Source organism: Neophocaena asiaeorientalis, unplaced genomic scaffold (genome assembly GCF_003031525.2).
Source record: "Neophocaena asiaeorientalis asiaeorientalis breed wild unplaced genomic scaffold, Neophocaena_asiaeorientalis_V1.1 scaffold7, whole genome shotgun sequence".
Classification (NCBI taxonomy): Eukaryota; Metazoa; Chordata; class Mammalia; order Artiodactyla; family Phocoenidae; genus Neophocaena; species Neophocaena asiaeorientalis.
The window spans coordinates 9,915,589-9,939,275 of NW_020185337.1; the positions used below are offsets into that span (position 1 = coordinate 9,915,589).

General features: G+C 37.1%; 1 protein-coding gene and 1 non-coding gene across 3 annotated transcripts in view; both read left to right on the forward strand.

The window, feature by feature from the left end:
* Positions 1-23,687, forward strand: part of EMCN (endomucin) — a 93,510-nt gene that overhangs the window by 56,536 nt on the left and 13,287 nt on the right. For both annotated transcript variants that reach the window (XR_003002022.1, XM_024736194.1), the window contains exons 5-9: positions 4,679-4,717; positions 16,520-16,612; positions 17,044-17,097; positions 18,970-19,065; positions 22,557-22,581. Coding sequence is in view for 1 of the 2 variants with exons in the window: in XM_024736194.1 (XP_024591962.1) it covers positions 4,679-4,717; positions 16,520-16,612; positions 17,044-17,097; positions 18,970-19,065; positions 22,557-22,581 (307 nt within the window). In the remaining variant the exon portion in view is untranslated. The remainder of the gene's footprint in view (positions 1-4,678; positions 4,718-16,519; positions 16,613-17,043; positions 17,098-18,969; positions 19,066-22,556; positions 22,582-23,687) is intronic.
* On the forward strand, positions 308-470 carry LOC112393844 (U1 spliceosomal RNA). The gene has a single exon (XR_003002034.1). It is a non-coding gene; the product is annotated as a U1 spliceosomal RNA (small nuclear RNA).

Genomic DNA, 23,687 nt, shown 5'->3' on the forward strand with positions numbered 1-23,687 from the left:
AATTCTACACAACTATCAAGAGCCTCTGCAAGACGCTACCTCAGTATTTCCCACAACTTAATGAGTGTTGCCAGATATGCGTACCATCTGCACTATTATTTATTTAGTACTTTCTTTCAATTGACGCACTTTTTATTCTTAAATTTGTTTGAAAAGTAAACCATCATAAATGAAAAACCAGTCTGACTTGGCATAAACAGAAGCTAGAAAGTCACTATGATGTAAGCAAAATAAAACAAAATTCTAGTTAGATTTTGTTGCTTGCCAAAGGCTCTGTTGCTTGTCCTTGTTTAAGAAAATAAATCAAATACTTACCTGGAAGGGGAGATACCAGGATCATGAAGGTGGTTTTCCCCCGTCGAGGCTTATCCATAGCACTCTGGATGTGCTGTGCTGACCCCTGTGATTTTCCCAAATGTGGAAAACTCCACTGAATAATTTGTGATTGTTGGGGACTGCATTCTTCCCGCTGTGGGGTGAAAAAAAAATGATAAGCACATGCTACGTATTAATGACATATTTGCATCAAATTAAAATTTTGAAACTTCGTCATTGAAACAAACAAAAAAGCTGAGAAGAAAATAACTTTCTCATTTAGTGTTTCAATCTTATTTAATGCCACTTTCCAGTACTGCCTCATAGAATCTCTCTTACAATGCTATGCATCTCATACTTTGGAAAACACTAATTTATCTGATCACCTATCCTCATTAGTTCTCTTGTGAATGTCACCATTTATCTATGACATTTATTTGGGAACTTAATTACAATGTTTCTTACATGATATTTAATTAGTTTGTATCATTTCATGTGGGCTGATAAAGGAGGAATACTCAGGATAACAAGGTCTTAGTCACAAGTCACAGTTTAGCCAAACCAGAACTCATCTCATGTACAGTGGCTCAGTCAATGCTTTGTTTGGAAGGGGGTGGGGGGTGGAAATAAGAAGGAAAATCTGAATTGGTCCTAGTAAATTATTTTTAAGCAAATCAGAAAAGAATTATATATGGGAATGGCTGTATATATTTTTTCTCCTGGGCCTGTTAATGATAAATCATGTTCTGTGTGTAATTATATACAGCTATATATAGCTGTAAATATAATGGCCTTCATAAGATAAGAATATTTAGCAAAGTTACTTGTTGTATTATTGCTTATTATTTCTGTTTTAAAAGCTGACAGTTTAAGCAAAGTTTAGCTTTGTATTAAATTGTGGATTAAAGTTTAGCATTTCAAAGTTCATTTGCATTTCATAAGACTTCAGTTTCATATTAGAGACAAACTTAACCAAGAAATTTTAAGTTGCCAGCCACCCTGATTAAGGATTTGGTTTTTACTAAACATCTAAGTTTGAGACTAGGTTACACACTTATTTGCTATTTGACTTCACCTACTTCCTTTTCTTAAAAACACATTTGCATTATGAAATTTATAAATAAAAAAAAAACAAGAATAATACTTTAGCCATATTCCATAGGATTCCTCTCTATTAAGATTTTATATCCACAGAACTGAATCCAAATTTGAAAATAGTATGCCATATGAAAACACTTTATTATCTTCAGAATAATACTTCCTTGATTTTAGGATAAAAAGGTATGTATATTCCAGTATTGATTAAATATTTAAGATTTACAGAATTTTGTCCTCAGAATAATAATATATTCATTCATATATAAAAGTCTGGACCTCTTAAGATTCAATAAAAGGATTTTGAATTTTTTTTAAATAAATTTATTTATTTTTTCTTTGGCCACGTTTGGGTCTTTGTTGCTGTGCGCGGGCTTTTCTCTGTTTGCAGCGAGCAGGGGCTACTCTTCGTTGCTGGGAGTGGGCTTCTCTTGTTGCGGAGCACCGGCTCTAGGTGTGTGGGCTTCAGTAGTTGTGGCACACAGGCTCAGTAGTTGTGGCTCGCAGGCTCTAGAGCGCAGGCTCAGTAGTTGTGGTGCACCGGCTTAGTTACTCTGCAGCATGTGGGATCTCCCTGGACCAGGGTTTGAATCCGTGTCCCCTGCATTGACAGGCAGATTCTTAACCACTGCGCCACCAGGGAAGGCCGGATTTTGAATTGTTATATGTTATTTTTTTAATATTCAGCTACATCTTTAAGGCACAGTTATTTTTCTTTTGCGTGATATGTCCCTCTAAAATCATTATGCATTTTTAAAAACATCTTTATTGGAGTATAATTGCTTTACAACGGTGAGTTAGTTTCTGCTGTATAAAAAGTGAATCAGCTATACGTATACATATATCCCCATATCCCCTCCCTCTTGCGTCTCCCTCCCAGCCTCCCTATCCCACCCCTCTAGGTGGTCACAAAGCACCGAGCTGATCTCCCTGTGCTATGCGGTTGCTTCCCACTAGCTATCTATTTTACAACTGGTACTGTATATATGTCCGTGCCACTCCCTCACTTGGTCCCAGCTTACCATTCCCCCTCCCTGTGTCCCCAAGTCCATTCTCTCATTATGCATTTTTGAAGGATGAAAAAAATGCAAAAAAGGCTAGTCAGAAGGTTTTGTCTGATATGAGTTTAAAAATTTTTCATTCTCTGTAAAGTCTATCAGCAAGAAGGTTATGGCCTGATATTAAAAGCAGGAGGAACAAAAGGTTTGGATTTCATTTGTATTCTAATCCTCTGGCAGCTGATAAATATTTTAACTGCAACTTTCAAATACAACATTATGCCATGTCCAAAAGTACTTTAACTAGTTATCAAAAGTAGGAATTAATTACATAAGCTTTCCACTCAGAACAGTTTAGTGGAAGGAAAAGCTGTCTCTTTGGGTAAAAGAGAATGGACCTTAGAACCAACAGACCTGAATTATAATCACGGTCCTCCCTTTGAGAAAGCAGTTTCACTGCTTTCAACTAATATTTGCAGATCTGCAAAATGGAAATAATAATGTCTTTCTTGTAGACATCAGCAATTAATATATGGAACTGATCATAAGAGTTGCTTGAAAAATAGTAGCTGTGATTATCCAAGCAGGAATATTAAGTAAGGCATTCATTTTCTCTTAAAAATTGAATTCAAAGAGGTAGAATTAGGTTTATTATTATTACTTTCTACTGTTATTCGTTCATTCCTTATATTTTTACCAGAGACCTGGTAGTAGGCTCTGCCATTACAGCTCTGAGTAAAACAAGAAATCTTTGTCCTCCTGGAGTTACATTCTAACTAACAACAAGCATATTTTTAAAGAATCAATGTCCCTGGAGTGGTAAAAGTGCCGCTGAGCAGATGAGGTAGAGTGGTGGACTAGAGTGGAGGGAAATGAGGCTTCTGCACCTGGGAGACAACTGTACCGTGCTCTGATCTAAGATGGTGAGGGCGGAGGTGGGTTTGAGGATGCTAGTCAAGAGTTATGAATGGGTAAAGAAGATGTGGTATATAGATACAATGGAATATTACTCAGCCATAAAAAAGAATGAAATACTGCCATTTGCAGCAACATGGATGGACCTAGAGATGATCATGCTAAGTGAAGTAAGTGAGACAGGGAAAGTCTAATATTATACTATTGCTTATATGTGGAATCTAAAACAAAAAGATACAGATGAACTTATTTACAGGAATAGACCCACAGACATAGAGAACAAACTTGTGGCTACCAAAGATAAATTAGGAGTTTGGGATTAACATATACATATTACTGTATGTAAAATAGACAACCAACAGGGACTTACTATATAGCACAGGGAATTATACTCAATATTTTGTAATAACATATAAGGGGAAAAAATCTGAAAAAGAATATATATATTATATATATATATATAAACGGAATTACTATCACTGTGCTGTACACCTGATATTAACACAACATTATAAATCAACTATACTTCAATAAAAAAGAGTTCTGTTTCAGGCATGTTAAATTTGAGATGCTGGTGAGACAGTCAAGTGAAAATACACAGGAAGCAAGTGAATATTTTTAAACTATCATTATTGGGCTTCTATTTGTTTCAATTTTTTTCTATACTTTTTCATTTGGCAAATCTTGGTTCATGGTGCAAACACTCCAAGTTGTTGAAGTGATCTTTGATTATAATTCTCTCAGGTGATGTTATTTGTAGAAGCTCTTCTGAGCTAATTTACTTTAGAGGAATTCCCTAAGTTTCAGAGGAATCTGTATGAACCATTCTGAATCTTCCTCAGGTCAGGAGATGCACAATATCTTAGTAGGAATATGACACATGGCAGTGCCACTCATGAAGTACCTACCAAAGTTTCGTAGTTGTCTGTGTTATCTAGGCGTATTCAAGATGTGGGGTTGTACTAGGTGCTCCAAAAGAGGATTCAGCAAAATACAGCTCACAGGCCAATCCAGACCTACACCTGTTTTTGTAAATAAAGTTTAATGGGAATACAGCCATACATATTCTTTAGGTATTACGTATAGCTGCATTCACACTACAATGGCAAAGCTGAATAGTCACTAGAGACTTATGACCCACAAAGCTTAAAATACTATTTGGCCCTTTAAGAAAAAGTTGGCTGACCCCTGCTCTGAAGTTTCTTCTAATCAGGAAGCCTCTTGATTTTATGATTTGATGAAAGTAAGTCAGAAATGAGCTAAGATCTATATCTATTTACCACCTGAAATAATTGTGAGAGTACATTTGATATTCAACATTTAATTTTAGCAATTTTCTTTTCTTTCCTCTAAAGCTGAGATTCAGAGTTCAATCAAAGCCACAGAAACACCAGGTAAGTTAATTTTCTTTCTCTGAAAATATTCCCGGGTAAAATCCCAAGAAAGAGACAAAGTAGATCAATCGGTCTGAGGACAGAGTGAAATAGCACAAAGGAAAACATTACATGGCAACTAAAATATTTAGGAAATCTTGTGTTAAAAAAATGCAGTCCCGGAGAATATACAATGATGTGCCTCAGTGCTCTGGGGCTGGGATGAGTGGAACCAGTTCTGGTAAATGCATAAAGCCTGTGGAATTTTCCTCTGCTCAGAACCTACTGTTCCTGGTCTGTTTCTGTGGTCAGCTTGCCCTCTCTCAGAAGTATAGAGTGTGTGTTTGCTGTCTTCTCTACTTTCTAACAAAGCCTGGTCCTGGCATCCAAAGAGATGATGTTATAAACCACAGTTAACAGCCTAAAATGTTATCACTTAAAGAAGTGCTCATGCTTTGCCATCCTTAGTTTTAAACTGAATAAATTTTGGATGATGGAGCAACAGAAATTGAAAAAGATTATTGGGCAGAGGAAAATGATAATGTTGAATCTTCCTATTGTTTTGAAATTATAATTGTTTGGGGGATTTTTACCTTCCTACATCCTACCTGGTACTTATATACATGACAAATCTCTTAGGTTCTCAATAATAACCACCTTTGGTATATATAAAATGAGAAATACATGAAGTAAACTTGTAAGATCATGTAACTTTTTAAAAAATTGGAAAAATAAAGCCTTGAAAATTATGAGTGACTCTGATAACATTTTCACAGCAAATGTCCTAAATAATCATCATAGTTTACCTTCAAAGAATTAGAAATGAAAATTATTATGCTTTTAACTTTTCATCATTTATCTTCTACATAATAGATCAAATGAATAAAGAAGTTATTTTTATATTGTTAACTCTATTTCACCTTATCGCCATATTTTTTATTCTTATTTCCATCTACATAGTCTAGAAATGCAACAGAAAAAACATTGGGAAAAACAAAGCAAAACAAAGCATAAATATAGTACATCCAGGCAAAGAGGGTAGCTTTACATTGGCTGGTGCTTTGCACTGTTCTGGAGAAGTCCTGTCCCCCCGCTTCATGGATTGGTTATCAAGGAGAAGTTACAGATGAAAGACAATTGGGAAGCTGACAAAGTGTCAGCTCGTTTTAAGGGGAGACTGAAGCATCTTTTATTTTGTTTAAAATAATGGTATTAACATAATGCCAACTTTAGCTATAATTGATTTTTAAATGTAATAAAAAGCCCATTTAGACTTTAATTTTGAATTATAGAAACTAATGCTCCTCACACAAATAATAGACAAACCACTGATTTGAATAGCAGACTAGAAGGAAATGAGGCTGATTCTATCAGCTGTAGAAAAGTCAGTCTCAAACTTCAGATGTATGTTTTGGCTGAAGACTAAATCCAGATACACTCAAAAAAATTCACAAATATTCACCCATATGATCAAGGAGAGGCATCTTCCTTAAAATAATTAGCATTTTTCTTTTAGGTAAAGTTGAGGTAGACTTCTTGACCACAGAATTATTAGTACTGCTTCCTTCCATAAATATGAGTTAAATATACATTTAATTTTTGACTAGAACATACTGAGTTCTCATGTTTGATACCTTCTTTCAGATTATGCATCTGACTTTAATTTTCTTGAAAAATTATGTTTTTACCACTCTCTTCAAAAACTATTTTTAAGGATCTAGAAATTGTTGATTGTTTTATGTAGGATCTTTTTTTGGAATTCAGGATAAGTAAGGCAACTATATATAAAATGTGAATTATAAGCAACTATACATAGATATGACATTCAATTTTATGTAATAAAGATAAAAGAAAGATAGTCATAGTTAGATGGAAATGATCAGTCAAAGTCAGAAGACATGTCCATTCATCCCATTCAACAGAGCAAAGGTAGTATGAATGGACAACTGAGTTTAACAATGCTAAGCATGAGGAATTCATGGCCAATATCTAAAGCATGTGGGAAAGTCTAACTTCACCTGACCACTGTAACATACCTGGTGAGACTCCAAATTTTGTATAATCCCCTGCCAAATATACAGAATGGTATATTCAACCAATCACCACTAACTGAGGCATTCAATAAATATTTGTTCTGTTCCATCACACATAGCACTAGCTAAGAGTTTGAGTGTTACATGGAGCCTGCCATTAGGGGTTACTAAAGACTAGTCAATATTATAAATAACTATAATCACTCCAGCAGTCATGTAGGTATAAAGTGATGTGTCATAGATGAGCCTCAGATAACCTTATGCTAAGATCAGAGGAGGAAGAGAGTTTTTTCCCTTTAGCTGCTTTTGTGGTATACATTGGGTGGGAAAAAGCAGGTTAAGAAAGATGAGGAAGGGGTTCATGAAAAAAGCGACCTTCTAGCTGCCAGATTTTTCTACCTACTCATTTTTTTAGCTCTGAATTCAGAGCTAATGAGGAGATAGAAAGACCTACTAAAAAGTGATGAAAAACTGTTTATTCCCCAGAGATATATGCAGCCATCATGCGGCCATTACAACAATTTAAAGCAATGATAGAATTCACTTTTCTTTAGCCTTATCATTTTCTCACAGACAGGCAGAGCTAATAATTTGTCCTTGAAAATGAACCTCTTGATTTCTCTGATAAGAGACCTCAGCTCCAGAGAAAAATGGAACAATATGCCTCAGAGTATTGGGAAAGGAATAAACCATCTGCCCTTAACTTTCTGAAAAGACAACTATATTTGTCAGGGTTTTCCAGAGAAACAGAACAAAAGGAATATATATATATATATATATATATAGTATTTGTATATATGCATGGAAATCTCTAAAGAGACTGATTATGAAGAATTGGCTCATGCATTACAGAGTCTGAGAAGTCCTAAGATCTCAGTTGGCAAACTAGAGGCCTGGAAAGGTAGGAGAATGGATGGTATAGTTCTAGTCCGTCCAAAGGGCTGGGGGCCAGGAGAGCAAATGGTGTAAGTTCCAGTCTGAAAGCTGGCAAGCTCAAGACCCAAGAAGAGTCGATATCTCAGTTCAAAGGCAAAGGAAACACTGATATCCCAGCTCAAGGCAATCTGGCAGAAAGAGTTCTTCTTACTCCAGGGAGCCTTTCTGTTCTATACAGACCTTCAACTGATTGGATAAGAGCCACCCTAATGGAGGGTAATCTATTTCACTCAGTCTACTGATCTGAATGTTAATCTCATCCAAAAACACATTCACAGGCACACCCAGAATAATGCTTGACCAAATATCTGAGAACCCCATGGCCAAGTCTAGTTGACACATAAAATATCTCACCACAACATTCTCATAGTCACCAGCACAGCTTGTGAAAGTTCTCATTGTACCCATCTTCTTGACTTTCTCAACTGTGTTTCAGGACCTCAATTGTATTGTAGACATTAATTTTGATGGAAAATCAGAAGCCAGCACAGATAAAAGTCCCATCAAAACTGACTCCTGGCCTTTGGAAAGGAGGATGCTCTGTCTTGGTTCATTCATTATGCTTGACATCTTACATAATGCCTGGGATTGGTTACTCATCTCTCAGAATTCATATAATGTGAAGCATGAATTATTTTTATACAGAGGATTACTTACCTGAATGTTTGAACTTTGAATGACAGAATCTTTGTTCAGGTAGAACTTTGTTCGGGTAGAACTATTGACAGATACTATTGTTCACGTAGAACGTACTCAAACTAGAAATATACCCATAGCGAAGTGATATCCAGAGTTGTTTTTATTAACTTGGAAATTTTATGCTGTTTGAAAATTAGTTGAGAATAAAATAACTCAGTTATGGAAGGAAAAAATATATCAATATTTATGTGATAGGGTCTGGCATAAACTTCCACTTAGGAAATTGTATGAATCTATAAATCTAGGTATGGCTATGTGGGTTCTTCTCTAGTTCAGGGATCTGATAACTCTCTAAGAAGTGCTCAGCCCTGTTCTTGTGGCTCTCTAGTCTACACTGAAAGGTCATAAAAACTCACAGTCTCAACTGATTAGCTAGCCAACACTCACTTTAAGAACCAACACATTTCAATGATATTGCTAAGGGTGTGAGCTCTTCCAATGAGCTCTACAATATGCTTTATTTAATACACTAGGAATAATTCTGTCTGCTTGTATGTATATGCAGAGTCTGGTTTGGCCTATTGAAGGAAGGAGGTGTTTAGTTTACCTTGGTAGGAAGAATACCTTCTCAATTGGAGCCAAAACTGAAATAGATAATATTTCGTGTAACAAAAATAAGAGGCATGCACTTATAACTCATTCCGACTGAGGAGCAGAGGCCTAGGCAGCACAGAATTGTGGTTGACAGAACCGAGTCTAGAGTTTGCATTCAAACCCCAGCTCTGTGTGACTTTGAGCAAATTATTTATACTCTCTGGGCTTCAGTTTCCACTTTATGGAACGAAAATATTATTAATACAATAGTGAGTGTAAAACACTTAGAACGATGCCTGGCACACAGTGTCCCGTAACTTGAAAATAAAGTCCTTTTTAACATTTTCATGTCCGTGTTTTGGATCGCTTATGCTCACATTCTCAGAAAGCATACGGCACAGGAAGAGTTACACGTTGAAAAGCTTCTCAGTGTTTTCAGGTCGTACTATCCAAATTGTGAATTTCAGGTAAGATGATGTATATATTTTGGGAGAGAGACGAGAACATTCTAAAACTTTCAGAATGCTGAGAAAAAAATTTCACTGGTCTCATTGATAATGATACCATTAACAAGTAAGATGAGCTCAACTCACTTGAAACCTGTTGGTTGCACGGCATAATGGAAAGGAAACAGATAGGGTTTTGAGTCATACTTGGCTTATGTCTTAGCCCTTCTATTTATTGCCAGACATGTTACCTTATCTCTCTGAGCCACAGTATCTCTCATCTTTAAAGCACATAATAAAAATGTTTAAGAATAAGGTGAGTTAGCACATATGGAAGTAATTAGCAGTGCCCCATTCATTCTTTGTGCGTTGCATATAATTTTCTGGAAATTAATAACTATTTATATTAAGTCACAAAAGAAAAATATGCCCTCCTTCTTCAACGTATATTTCTACAGAGTTACCTAAAGTAAACAAATCTCTAGTCACAGTTATTACTGGGTTAGAGGATGCTATTACTTCTGGTTAGTTATGCTGATGGCCCAAAGCAAAGTGAAAGAACTTTGAGATAAAAATTGTTTTTGCATAGTTTGAAGTGTACAACTAGGTCAGAAAGTTCAGGTCTGATGAGAGCAGAAATTAATTTTTATCATGTGAAGGCAGAAAAGTTTCCTTTTGTCATTTTGCTCATTAAGTAGATGAGGGGATCCCGTTAAAAGTGAAAATGCAGACTAGCTATAACAAAATCTGAATTGAAAGGAACCCTGACAAGAATCTAAATCTTAAAGCTAGAAGAGACCTCAGGGATCATACCAGCATCTTCCCCTCCCAAAACAGAGAATGGGACCAACCATACTCATAGCATTTATTGACTGGGCCGCTGATGTGCCACTTACTTATATAATAGATCATTTTCCACTCTGATAATGAAAGCCTAGAGTAAACCATGCTCCCTTTCCCTGACTGTCAGGATGCTCAGAACCAATTCTTATGGCCAACACCAACAACCATATTGATGCTTGGTATTAACTCTTAGAAGGAGCTTATTTGTTTCTTCCAGTTTCCTTTGTTCTGATTTCTCATTTTTATTTTATTCATCTTATGGCCTATATCATTGCTTAAGCACCTCTAATTCTTTCTGTTAAGAATTAATTTATAAGTAAAATTCAATTAACAATAACATGGTATCTCTTATTTTAATCCTTGACGTACTGTTTGTTTTTTTCACATCAATCAACTTTGTGCTGTTCACCTTCCCTGTGAGAGCTCCTTAAATGAAATAACTATCTCATGTACTCTGTTGTATTTCCTTCAGCATCTACTGTTGGACCCAGAGTAGGTGTCTATTTTTTTCTATTACTTCAGAATGAATGAAAAAAATTAATGAGAATAATTTTAAATAAGTACCCATCCTAATATTAAGGCAAAAAAGGAAAACACATGAATTCACTTCCTCCTCAACAACAGTCGCGTCTGCTGCCAAAAAATTTGTTTGTCCCTTCAGCAAAACTTATGGTCGCTACTTGTACACACTCTCTAGCATTTGGGAAATATCAGTGAGCAAAATAAAGATTCTTGCCCTTGAGGATCTTATATTCTAGTATAAGTATAGACAAACTATAATCAATACACGTATTAATTAACCAAATTATAAAGCAAGGTGGGAGGTGATAAGTGCTATGAGAAAGAGAAGATGTAGAACAGTGTAGAAGGGAGGGATTATGAGTGCCAGAGAGGTGGGGACCATTTTCAGTATTGAAAAAGTGGTCAAGATAAGTCATAAAAAAGGTTTGAGAAAATACAAGAAGGAAGTGAGCCACCTAATACGTGGGGGAAGAGCATCTAAACAGAGCTACAACTTGAGGAGAGGACTGGTGTGTTAAATAAACAGGGCAGGGAGAAAGGCAGGGGATACACCAGGCAGATTACCTAAGATTTGGTGGGTTATTTCAAGGACTGTGATTTTTTTCTGTAAATGGAATGGAAAAACACTGAGGATTTTAAACAGAGGGGTGACATGATCTGACTCATGTTTTATAAGTATAACTCTGATTGCTGAGGAGAGACTGTCAAATGAAGCAAGACTATCTTTTGCAAATTTTCGAGGAGAGAAATGATGGTAGCTTGGACCAGTGTGGTCATAGGGTCATAGGGTGGCATGCAATCTCCAAATTCCAAATATATTTTGGGGGTGGAGCCTATACATATTCTTGATGATTGCATTTGGAATAGTATAGAAAGAGATGAATCAAAAATAACTCTGAGGCTTTTGGCCTGAGCAACTGGAAGGAATATCTGCCATCAGCTAAGATAGAAAGGCTGCAGATAGAGCAGAAATTCAAGTTTGGACATGTTGAGTTTCAGATTTCTATTATTTGCCATGATTATGAATCTGAAATTTAGGAAAGAGGTCTAGGCTGGAAGTATAAATTAGGAGATCATTTGCACTGATATTCTATTTAAACCTTGAAATTGACTGAAATCACCAATGAAATTAGTGTAGTTAGACATGAGGACAAAGGACTGCATTCTGGGGCCCTCCAAAACTGAGTCAGAAAGAAGAGACGAAACCAGCCAAGGAGACTGAGAAGAATAAGACATAAGGTAGGAGAAAAACCAGCAGTGTGTGCTCTACTGGAGCCACATGAAGAAAATGTGTTAAGGAGGAGTGAATGAGTTATTGTGACAAGTGCTGGAAAGTTCTTTTTAAAAGTGAGACATGAATCCATCAAATTGCAGTTAGAGACCAGTTCCAATTATTTATAAATAATGAGAAAAATGAATAAGCATTCCGTTCAATTGAATTTAGTCCCTCAAACACATATCAAATGCGTACATATCAAAAAGAAGAACAGGAAACATGGTGAAATGAAAATAGAACACACAGTTTTATTTTCTTTCTCACACTAGAATATTTTATCCTCTATGGCCTCTCACACTTTTTCTCCTGTTAATATCTGTGTATGGTATGCCTTCCTTTAAGGAAGGTTTGAGAAGGCCATCAGGGACTCCTCCAGCTCAAGTCCCTCCTCAGGGAAACCCACGGTTCCCAGGAGCAGACCTGCTTTCATATACTTGCCAGGCTCAATCACTGGCTGGGAGCAGCCCGCAGAAGGTATGGCATCAGCACAAACACAGTGATGGAATTCAGAGAGCAGGTGGGGAACCTCGGTCAATTACACTGTAGTTCGCCTTCCATGAGGTGCATTCTCATAACCACCAGAGGTACCCTGGGACATCGATAAGGTCTTCTGTCTTTAAAACTTCCAATGATTTACCTAGTAATTGGTTGACAGCAAGAGCCAAATGTGTTCCACTGTCAGATGGCAATAGGGTAAATTTGTTTTTTTTTTTTAACTTTTTACTTTATATTGGAGTATAGCCAATTAACAATGTTGTGATAGTTTCAGGTGCACAGCAAAGGGACTCAGCCATACATATACATGTATCCATTCTCTCCCAAACTCCCCTCCCATCCAGGCTGCCACATAACATTGAGCAGAGTTCCCTGTGCCATACAGTAGGCCCTTGCTGGTTATCCATTTTAAATATAGCAGTGTGTACATGTCAATCCCAAACTCACTGACTATCCCTTTCCCCCATTTCCCCCCCGGTAACCATAAGTTCGTTCTCTAAGTCTGTTTCTGTTTTGTAAATAAGTTCATTTGTATCATTTCTTTTTAGATTCCGCATATAAGGGATATCACGATATTTCTCTTTCTCTGTCTGACTTACTTCACTCAGTATGAGAATCTCTAGGTCCCTCCATGTTGCTGTGAATGGCGTTGTTTTCATTCTTTTTAATGGCTGAGTAATATTCTTTTGTGTGTGTGTGTGTGTGTGTGTGTGTGTGTGTGTGTGTGTGTGTATATATATATATATATATACCACATCTTCTTTATGTATTCCTCTATCGAGGGGGACTTAGACTGCTTCCATGTCTTGGCTATTGTAAACAGTGCTGCAATGAACATTGGGGTGCATGTATCCTTTTGGACCATGTTTTTATCCAGATATATGCCCAAGAGTGGGATTGCATGGTCACATAGTAGCTCTATTTTTAGTTTTTTAAGAAACCTCCATACTGCTCTCCATACTGGCTGTACCAATTTACATTCCCACCATCAGTGTAGGAGGGTTCCCTTCTCTCCACACCCTCTCCAGCATTTATTGTTTGTGGATTTTTTGATGATAGTCATTCTAACTGGTGTGAAGTGATACCTCATTGTAGTTTTGATTTGCATTTCTCTAATAATTAGTGGTGTTGACCATCTTTTCATGTGCCTTTTGGCCATCTGTATGTCTTCTTTGGAGAACTGTCTGTTTAGGTCTTTCCACTTTTTGATTGGGTTGTTTGTTTTGAGGATATTAAGCCTCATGAGCTGTTTGTAAATTTTGGAGACTAATCCATCAGGTAAATTTGGGTATACATTATTACAATAGACTTGGTTCTTCAAGTCTCTTTATTACAACAGACTTTATTCTGAGGTCTCTGCCTCAAACAGCCTACTCCAATTTCTGGCCTGAAGTTTGCAAATTAAATTTAAGTCATAACATACCATATCTGCAATTCAATCATCATTACAATCACCAAAAGTCAAGGTCTGAGAGCAAACTGATGTCATCTAAGAACACCATATACTCCAGTTTCTCCAGTTCCTGACTAGATCAAGGAAGCTTCTGAAAACATGTTAAGTGTCTGAAGAGTCATATAGCTTTACACTTAGAATACCTGAGAAAATTAGATAAATTGACTTTGGTGAAAGACACAACTCTCTATTGTAGGTGCCTAATCACAATATAACAATAGGATATTATTATAAAATCATATATTAATATAATATAAATTAACATAATTTTATAGTAATTATATATATTATATCCATATCAGTATCCACACTTCTAAGCAATTTAAATTTATTTTTACTCATTTAATTTTCACAATACTATGATGTAGAAAAATTATAATCACCATTTGTAGATGTGGAAACTCAGACACAAAGAGTTTAAGTGCCTTAACTAAGATTCCACAGCAAATAAGTGCTAGAGTCAGATTTGAGCCCGCATACTCAGTCTTCAGAATCATGCTCTCAACCATCCACTGCGCCTCTCCTGTACCTCCTCTGCCGATGCCGCTTTAGTAGAACGTGGCATAATACAGTCTCAGTGAAATCCACAGAAATCATAAGCTCTGAACATACCATGGCTCCATCTTAATTGCAGGAAGAAGTACATTAAACTCACAATTTATGAATTCAGCCAAGACCTGTAATTTCATCAATAATGGACAGGGTTTCTCAAACTGTAAGTTAATTCCCATTAGTGGGTCATGACTAGTATTTTTTTAAATGAAGTAAAAGAGACTAGAAAACACCAGAAATCATTCAATGTAATAGAGGTGAAGTGTGTGTATGTGTGTATGTGTGTGCTGGTTTCAGAAGTGATTTATTAACTAAAGTTTGCGGTTAAAAGAAAAAAAAATAAGTCTTTGTTCAAGGAGCCAACCAATCCTCTTTTAAGAAGGGTTAATTCTATTGCCTCCCTGTGGATCATTAGTAATAATGGCACTGGACAGTCAACACGTTTTAACCTTTTAAGGAGGAAAGCTTGGAGTTTCATCTGAACCAGATAGATTATACTCAGAACTGTAGCCGCCACTTAGCCTGTCTATGAGAAGGTAATAAGGTAGAATGTGGAGTCTTGAAAATTAACCCTTGGGAAATCCCAGGGGAATTAATGCCATTGGTTATTTAATCAGCCATCTCATTCTCTACCAACACAACTAAAAGACCATTCATCCTCACTGGAACACTTGACACTGGAAAAAGCAACTAAGTACCGAGGTTTGAGCTAGTTCCCACTCTTGTATTTAAGATTCCTTTTTCTGCCTGCTCAGTGCACGAGCCTGACATTTTTCTTTGTTCTTACGGGCATATATCTAGCTTCCTCCCACAGATCTCTTGCCTGGCAAGAACAGAGTCTTAACATTATTCTCCCCCCACAAATGTCAAAAATGCATAAGCATGCAGTGCGTGCTGGGCTGTGGGTGACAAAGAGAGAAAGATACAAGGCAGTCATAGGCAATATCAATTTCTTTCATGCAATTATGCATGGCCTTCACACTCCTAAGGGGGCCATAACTGTAAGAGGTGCCTCTTAGTTTATCCAAGCAGTCAGCTACATCTTACTGCATACCCACTGTGGTCAGAGCTTCGTGCGGTGGATGGTGGGAATTACAGCCTTCACACTCCAGGAGCTTGCAATTCAGTGTAGAGACAAGGCAAACAGGTGTGATTAAAAGATATTACTTCATATTTCAAGAAAAAGAGAATTATTTTTCAAAAAATGTTCAAAATACAAATTACATTTTATTACAGATTCACAAGAATAAACGTTGTACACTTATAAAACATATACTTATCTATGTTTCCTTGAAATTTATGAGTTTTGAATAATAAATTTTTATTTATTATTTTTTTGTTTTAGTCCTTCTGACTAAAGATGGCAAATGTTGACTTATGCAAACAAATAATAATAATCAATTTAAAATTAACATTTGCCATGGTAAAAAGAGCATGGACAGTGGTCGAAATGCATCCAAGCAGCAGTTACTCTAGAAAAGGCATACAACTGTAAACCACTGCTGAGATAAAAAATGAAGGGATCTTCTATTATTGTTTTCCCCAGTTCTTCCAACCAAAGTCTCGATTGCAATCTTTCTCTTTGACCACTAAGAAACGTTATAAAATCTGAAGTCCTGGGTGTTTATGTCCATTTTAAGTATTTATAGTGAAAAGAATCACTATCACTCAAAGTTGTAATATCTAAACTGTGATTAGTGCTTCTGCATTGGTTTGCATTCTTATGGGAGGCAGAACTTCATGCAGTAGGTGATACAGTCTGTAGCCTAAGATGAGAAACTTGCTCACGTTTTTTTGGCCAGTTCTTGAAGGTATACTACTAACACCCAAGTTTTCTCATTCAAAATCTAATCATCTCTACAGGAGGAGATAGAATGAACTCATGATTTAATGTATAATTGTATGTATCCCATTATTCAACAATAAGCAGTTTTTTACAGATCATCAGAAATGCAAATTGTTTGAATCTGCAAAGAAATCCAGTAAGAAGAGCAAATACTATCATCTGACGCTACATTTATCGTTTTCCTACAGTTAACACTCTACAACCAGATGCGTCACCTTCCAGAATCCCTACGTTATCCTCAATATCAGTAACAATTCTGGAAAACATCTCCCAGTCTCAAGGTATGACTTCTGTGTGTATGAGTGGAAGCTTGCTTCGCCTGACCCCTCCTCACCAAGAAAACCTCACCCATTTAAAAAACAGCTTATTGAGGTATAATTTATACACAACAAAACTACACATCCTCAAACAAGGGAGGGGACACGAGGAAACTTTTGGAGGTGATGACTCTGTCTAGTACCTTGATTGTGGGGATGGTTTCACGGGTATATGCATGTGTCCAAACTCATCAGATTGTATACATTAACTCCCTACCAATCTTGAGTCATGAAACAGAACTCTTTCAGAATGAGATAAAATGTTTTCACTCCAAGACTCATACCTATAAATCACAGAGGCTTACCTAAACGGGGAGTGGGGGAGGTGGGGGGAGGAGTGTGAGAATTGGCACACATTAACCAAAGGTGACTTTTTTTCTTTCTTAAAATAATAGGCACTGAGAACGCAAAAAATGCAAGCTCTTCTTCAACCAGCCCCTCTTATTCCAGTGAGTAATACGTGCGTCTTCATTCAAGGCAGTAGAACTGCAGAAAGTTTGAATGTTACCAATAAGGGAAGGGATTCAACTACAGACAGCCTTTTCTCAACTTTACTGAACCTGCAATCCCATTATAATCCTATATAATTGCCACCTGCTTTGAAAGTTTCCTCCCATTGAGTCTGGTTTTAATAAATACACTTTGGGGATTTTTTTTTTTTTTTCTTACCTTAGTGCTAAGCAGCTACCACCAGGGGTCAAGGTGAATTGATGGGACTAATCTCTGATAAGCCAAAGTGCATGGGCAGAGATTCCATAAAAATGAATTTTCACCTTTACAAAACTTTATCTTAATGTTAAAAATGGCCTTTTAAGAAAAGTTCCATTTTAGCAAAAACATATATATGTCAGCCACTGTTTATGCTAGGACTGAATAGAGAATATTCATTAATTGCCCTGAAAATTAAGAATAAGATGAATATATATGAAGCTGTGATAATAAAAGATTATCTTAGGTTTAGGTAAAGTCATTCCATTCAATAAGTCAGTATTGCATTTATTGAGCTGCTGATTCATGCCATCTTCATTTTGGGAGGCACTAATGATCTCATGTAAGGTCTAATATGAACCCAGCAGAACTTACTTAAAACAAATATTTAACCATAACAGTGAAGTGTAACCCACCCTACAAATGAATCTCCTAGCTATTCTCAATCCCCCGGTAAATATAAGGAGTACATATGCCAGCAGATGAGAACACCTAACTAAATAGTAACTATAACATCTATATCTCTACTTATATCCCTATGACAGCTTTTTCCTTTCTTCACTCTTGTTTTAACCTGGGAAATGACTGTCAGAAAAGAAGGCAGATGCTAAAACAAACAAACAAACAAACAGCAAAACCCTTCTTTTGATGAGAACAGCAAAAACTCACCCTAGTTTACTGTAGCAACACCACTCCCCCAAGCAGACATTCACAAATACACACATGCTTATCTTTCTTGGACCATACTGTTCCACCATGATATCCATCTATATCCACTTATGTTATTGTATGCCTTTTTAGTCCTAAGATATTTTTACAGAAAGATATTAGTGATTTTTTTTTTAAGAAGCCAGCTTTATGACTAGAGCATTTCCACTAGAACCAGTAGAGGATATATATTTCTTTTTCTTCCAGTTTTATTGGGATATAATTGACATACAGCACTGCATAAGTTTTAGGTGTACAGCATAATGATTTGACTTACATACATCATGAAACTTCTCACAATAAGTTAGTGAACATCCATCACCTCATATGGATACAAAATTAAAGAAATAGAAAAATGTTTTTTCTTGTGATGAGAAGAACTCTGGGGACTTGCTCTCTTAACAACTTTCATATGTAACATACAACAGAGTTAATTCTATTTATCATGTTATACATTAAAACCCTAGTTTTATTTATCTTATAATTGGAAGTTTGTGCCTTCTCAATGCCTTCATCCAAGCTATGTATTAGTAACTTCACTATAAACTAGTAAAGAATATAAAGTGTGAATATGGTTCTGACCATAGGGGACAGCTTCTTCCCGGCCAGTCTCCCACCTCCTCATTCCTTCAGTCACCAGGAAAGTGGGAACTGTCTTCCTTAGGTTTGGAGTTTTATTTCAGAAAGGCTACAAGACTGACATCAAGTGGATACATCAGAAATGACAACTAGGGCAAAACCCAGGAATCAGATAATTATCTTCTTTGCTTAAAAAAAAAATCTTCTTTTAAATAAAATGATGTTTAAAGAAGAAAGGAAGCATACATGCTTCTCCTCAGTTCATGAATGATTTGTTGTGAAATTCAATAGCCACTCTAACTGACAATGTCTCCAATACTTTTTAGGTATCATTTTGCCTGTGGTTATTGCTTTGATTGCAATAACACTTTCAGTCTTTGCTTTGGTGGGTTTGTATCGAATGTGCTGGAAGACAGACCCAGGTAGGTAACAGTGTCTTGTTTCATTTTGTTTTCCTAAAAGGAGAATAAACATGCTCAGTCTAAACTTGAATTTAAACTCTTAAGAGGAGAGAGGCATTATACACAGACACAAACTGCTGTATTGCTTGATCACAGAGGTAGAGGGAGAGGGGCAGAGAAATCCATTGAATGCCGGTGAAGGTAAGGAGTAGAAATTAGCTACTAATGGCAGATAATATCAAATATGGACACATTTTTTTTTAATGAAAAGGCCCTGGATTTGTGGGTGGTCAGGGGAATACGGTAGTAAAGAAGGCATAAAGTGACATGCGTTAACTATAGCGAAGATTTGTTCCATTTCCGTGTAACAGAGAATAAAGGGAAGTATCGCTAAGAATTTCCCTTTGGGACCCATAATTTCAAGAAGAGTGTTTTGTGACTTTCTTCCCTCCTGGGAGGCACAGCTTCCTTCCTATGAAGGTGTCTTCCACAACTGTGTGTTCTGCTAATTGAATCAGTTCCTCAGGATTGAACGCTATTGCAATTTTTAGAGGGATTCTAGTCCAACAATTCTTTATTATCCTCCTTAATCTCTCCATTAGCTTTGGAAAGTCTTTCTTCTTTCATTTAAAATGACACTGCCTTGTTTTACATCCTCACTCTTTTTCTTCTTTTTGCTGCTTCATCTTCTTCCCGCTGCCTCTTGAATATTTATGATTCCCATAATGGCATTACATTTTAAAGTCTTTTTTAAAATAAACTTTTAAACCTTAGGATAGATTTAGATTTACAGAAAAGTTGTGAAGATAGGTAGAGAGTTCCCCTCTACCCTTATGATTAATATCTTACATTAGTATGGTATATTTGTCACAATTAATTGACCAAAATTGATACATTATTAACTAAAGTCCCGACTTTATTGAGATTTCTTTTGGTCTTTATTCAGTCTTTTTTCTGTTCCAGGAACTTGAGGTCTCTTTTTATTTCATGCTTCCTCTGAATCCCCCTCCAGTTCCTGGGAACTCGCCTATGTTATCTTAAACTTCAATCTGTCTTTCCATTTCAGACACCTTCCTGGTTGTATAATGTAGTGCCATGTATTCTGCTTCATCCATGTTATTCCTCCCCTTGGAATGTTCAGCCCACTGCTTAACTTTTATAACACACCTTAACTTTTATAACACACCTAATCTCCATCTTATCCATTAGGATCTAGCTTAAAAACAAACTTAATCCATATTTTTTCGACACCCCATCTCTTTAAGCAGAGTGGAGTGTTCTATTACTTCTAATTCCACAGAATTTAATGATAGTATTCATCACACTATAATATAGTTACTTCTCTATAAGCCTGCTTCCCCTGAAAGTCAAACATCTTATTCTGTCCAGGCTGCTGTAACAAAAATGCCATAGATCGGGTGGCTTAAACAACAAACATTTATTTCTCACAGTTCCCGAGGCTGACAAGTTCAACCAACACACCATCAGATTTGACGTCTGATGAGCGCACTCTTCCTGGTTTTCAGATCTGCCTGTGTCTTCTTGTGGCAGAGGGGACAAGAGAATTCTCTGGGGTCTCTTTCATAAGGGCACTAAGCCATTCCTAAGGACTCTGCCCTCCTGACCTAATCACTTTCCAAAGGCCCAGCATCCTAATACCATCACATTGGGCATTAAGATGTAACATATGAATTTTGAGGGGACACAAACATTCAGTCCATAACTTGAGGCAACCCCTCCAAGTCACAAACTACGTATGACTCACATGGCATTGTGCATAACAAATAGCAGAGAGAGCCTTATGTACGCTTATTGAGTTAAATTTTGTAATTTTCAGTAAAATAGAACCTTTCCTTTCCTCACTTTAATTCTAAACAGTTCACTAACAGAACTCTACCTAAGTCTCATATACTGTTAAAAAGTAAAAATGAACCATTTTTATGAGCCACGCTCTTCTTTGTTTACCCCATGGACAATGTGCCCCCAGGACACTAATGGATGCTGTTCCTGAGGCCAATCCCTGACTGTGCAGGGCACGGACAGTTTGGCACCTGAGCAAGACAGTGCAAGGGAAAGTAACGATATGAAAACAGCAGTGTTCATTTTAGCTCTTGCTGTAAAATAAGAAGAAAACAAATCAATGTCTTTCCCTCTGGGAGTTAGTGAATAAACTTCTTAATAAAGTCTGAAATATGTTTCCTCACTCAGTTTCCAGAGGGGAAATAGCATTTTTATAAATCAGTTTAATTTCTCTAAGTTTCTAAACCACCAATCCTATCTTTTATGGGAACTCAACCAATCTAGTTGAAGCCAGTGGGTGTTGAGTATACAGGATAGGGAAAAAAACTGTGGGCTAAATCCATCAGTAAAAATACCCTGTAGTGAAAAACTGCTTTGCATAGGAAGATTTGCAAATAAGTTATTTGAAAAGTTGACACTTCCTATTAAGGGGGACTTTATAGGTGAACTGGATTGTTGTTAAAACCCTACTGATGGTAGGGAAGATGAAGTTAGATCTAGTTGGTGAACAGCATACCGTGCCATGAATTAAATTCTAGGGATTAAGATTCATGTTGGAGTAACTTAGCCAAGGTGACAGAAATAGCAGTAGCCAAAATTTTCGTGGAAATCAACGTCTTTATAAAACAATGATGGTCAAAGTCAAGAAAATGATATTCAAAAGGCATATCCTGATACGAGCTACCTTAGAGATGAAAAGAAATCCAAGAGATGGGAGCCGAGCCATGGAATAAAATCACAGCAAAATCCGGAATAAAGCAAGGCCCTTAAGTGATTACATTAAATATTTTGCCTAATAGGCCACAGGTCAATGCATGGTTTGACCAGCGTGATCTGCTCCCGAGAGGCCATGCTCTTGTGCGGAATGAATCACTCTGTGTTCTCACGAGCCCGGCTTGCTTTCTACCGACCTCGTGGAACAGCCTGGCAAAGCAGACAGAAGATTAGTTACAGTTAGTAGGCTCCGTGACATTTTGTAGGGCACTTCTGAGAAGCTGAAGCCGTGGGCTTCAGATGCAATTAGAAGCAATATCGGCATCGTGGCTCACCACAGATACAGAGATTTAGGTCCCCAGAGAGAGCAACATATAAAGAAAAGCCAAAAAGTCAATTCTTTGTTTTAAGAAGGTAATTCAATACTCTGAGAAGAATTTGTTTCCAGAGATACCGAAACCTTTTTTGGTGTCTGTGGGATGTACAATAATGGATAATAGTTCCACACAGTGATACGAAACTATAAGATTAAAATTAGTCCAGAGCTAAGTTCAGTGGAGTTGGCCTACTTGAGACTATACCATGAATGTATTAGCTGTGACTGAGGAATGAGTAGTCACCACGTCTGAGGAAATGGTCAGTGGGGCGGGGAATGGGGCGAGAGACGGAAAAGTTAAAAATTGGCTTTAGAGACATCTTTGAGCAGAAAGTGGCAGGGGTCTCAGGTTTTTTGCAGCTAAGCTCCTCACAGCTCTAATAACAATTCCCTCCTCTCCTAGGCACACCTGAAAATGGAAATGACCAGTAAGTAATGCTGCATCATTGTTTTCTTCTAGAAGCTCTGACCCTGTCATTTATATAGAGGAAAGTATTGATCCTCTACTCATACTTCTTCGGGTTTTTCAAGCATTTTGCAGAAGGCATAGTATATGGGGTTTGGCTACCTATTTGTCAGAGAGCTCTCAAGTATGAGAAATTCAACTGAGAAATTCCAACAACTGGCTCTTAAGCTTGGGTAAAGTGGTAAAATCAGAAATCAAAAGTTGCCAAAAAAATCATAGAAAAACATAGCTAGAGTTTTAAAATAGTTTTCCCATTGAAATTTTCAATATGCTTCTCACAATTAGGGAAAAATCATGCCTGCACCTTGAGACAGCTCTGAGTGGCTTTACTTTAACAACAGATGGTTATTTTGCTTCAACTTTACTAAAACAAACAAAGCAGTTGTTAGCAATCCTACCAACTGTTACAATCAAGGTGCTGCAAAGAGACAAACTTTTTTAATGTCAAAACCAAATTCTGTGGTTGTTTTCTGTGTTGACCTGACTTTGTAGCCTGCCTTTTTGTGGGTGTTTTTGTATATTCATTGGGATGTGAACTTTAAGAATAAGGTCCCAGGCTTCCCTGGTGGCGCAGCGGTTGAGAGTCCGCCTGCCGATGGGGACACGGGTTCGTGCCCTGGTCCGGGAAGATTCCACATGCCGCGGAGCGGCTGGGCCCGTGAGCCATGGCCGCTGAGCCTACGCTCCGCAACGGGAGAGGCCACAACAGTGAGAGGCCCGCGTACTGAAAAAAAAAAAAAAAAAAAAAAAAAAAAGAATAATGTCCCTACACCACCTACCATTCTTAATTAAAAGTAGAGGTTCTTGAGATGTCCAAGGAGAGGAATTGGGGTTTGAAACTATTTTGAGTCTGAGAAGGGATAGGTGGGAACTCTTGTTGAAATAGACAGTTCAGACACTATACTGCAGTATCCACGACCTCATGAAAAGGAATTACCCAGAACTCAGATCAGTCCAAAAGGTTTGGAAACATTTCTATGTCTTCCCCTCACAATTAGGAAGTGGGAGCATGTGCAACATGGACCTCATGACAGGTGTGTTTTTTTTTTTTTTTTTCCGGCTGTGTGC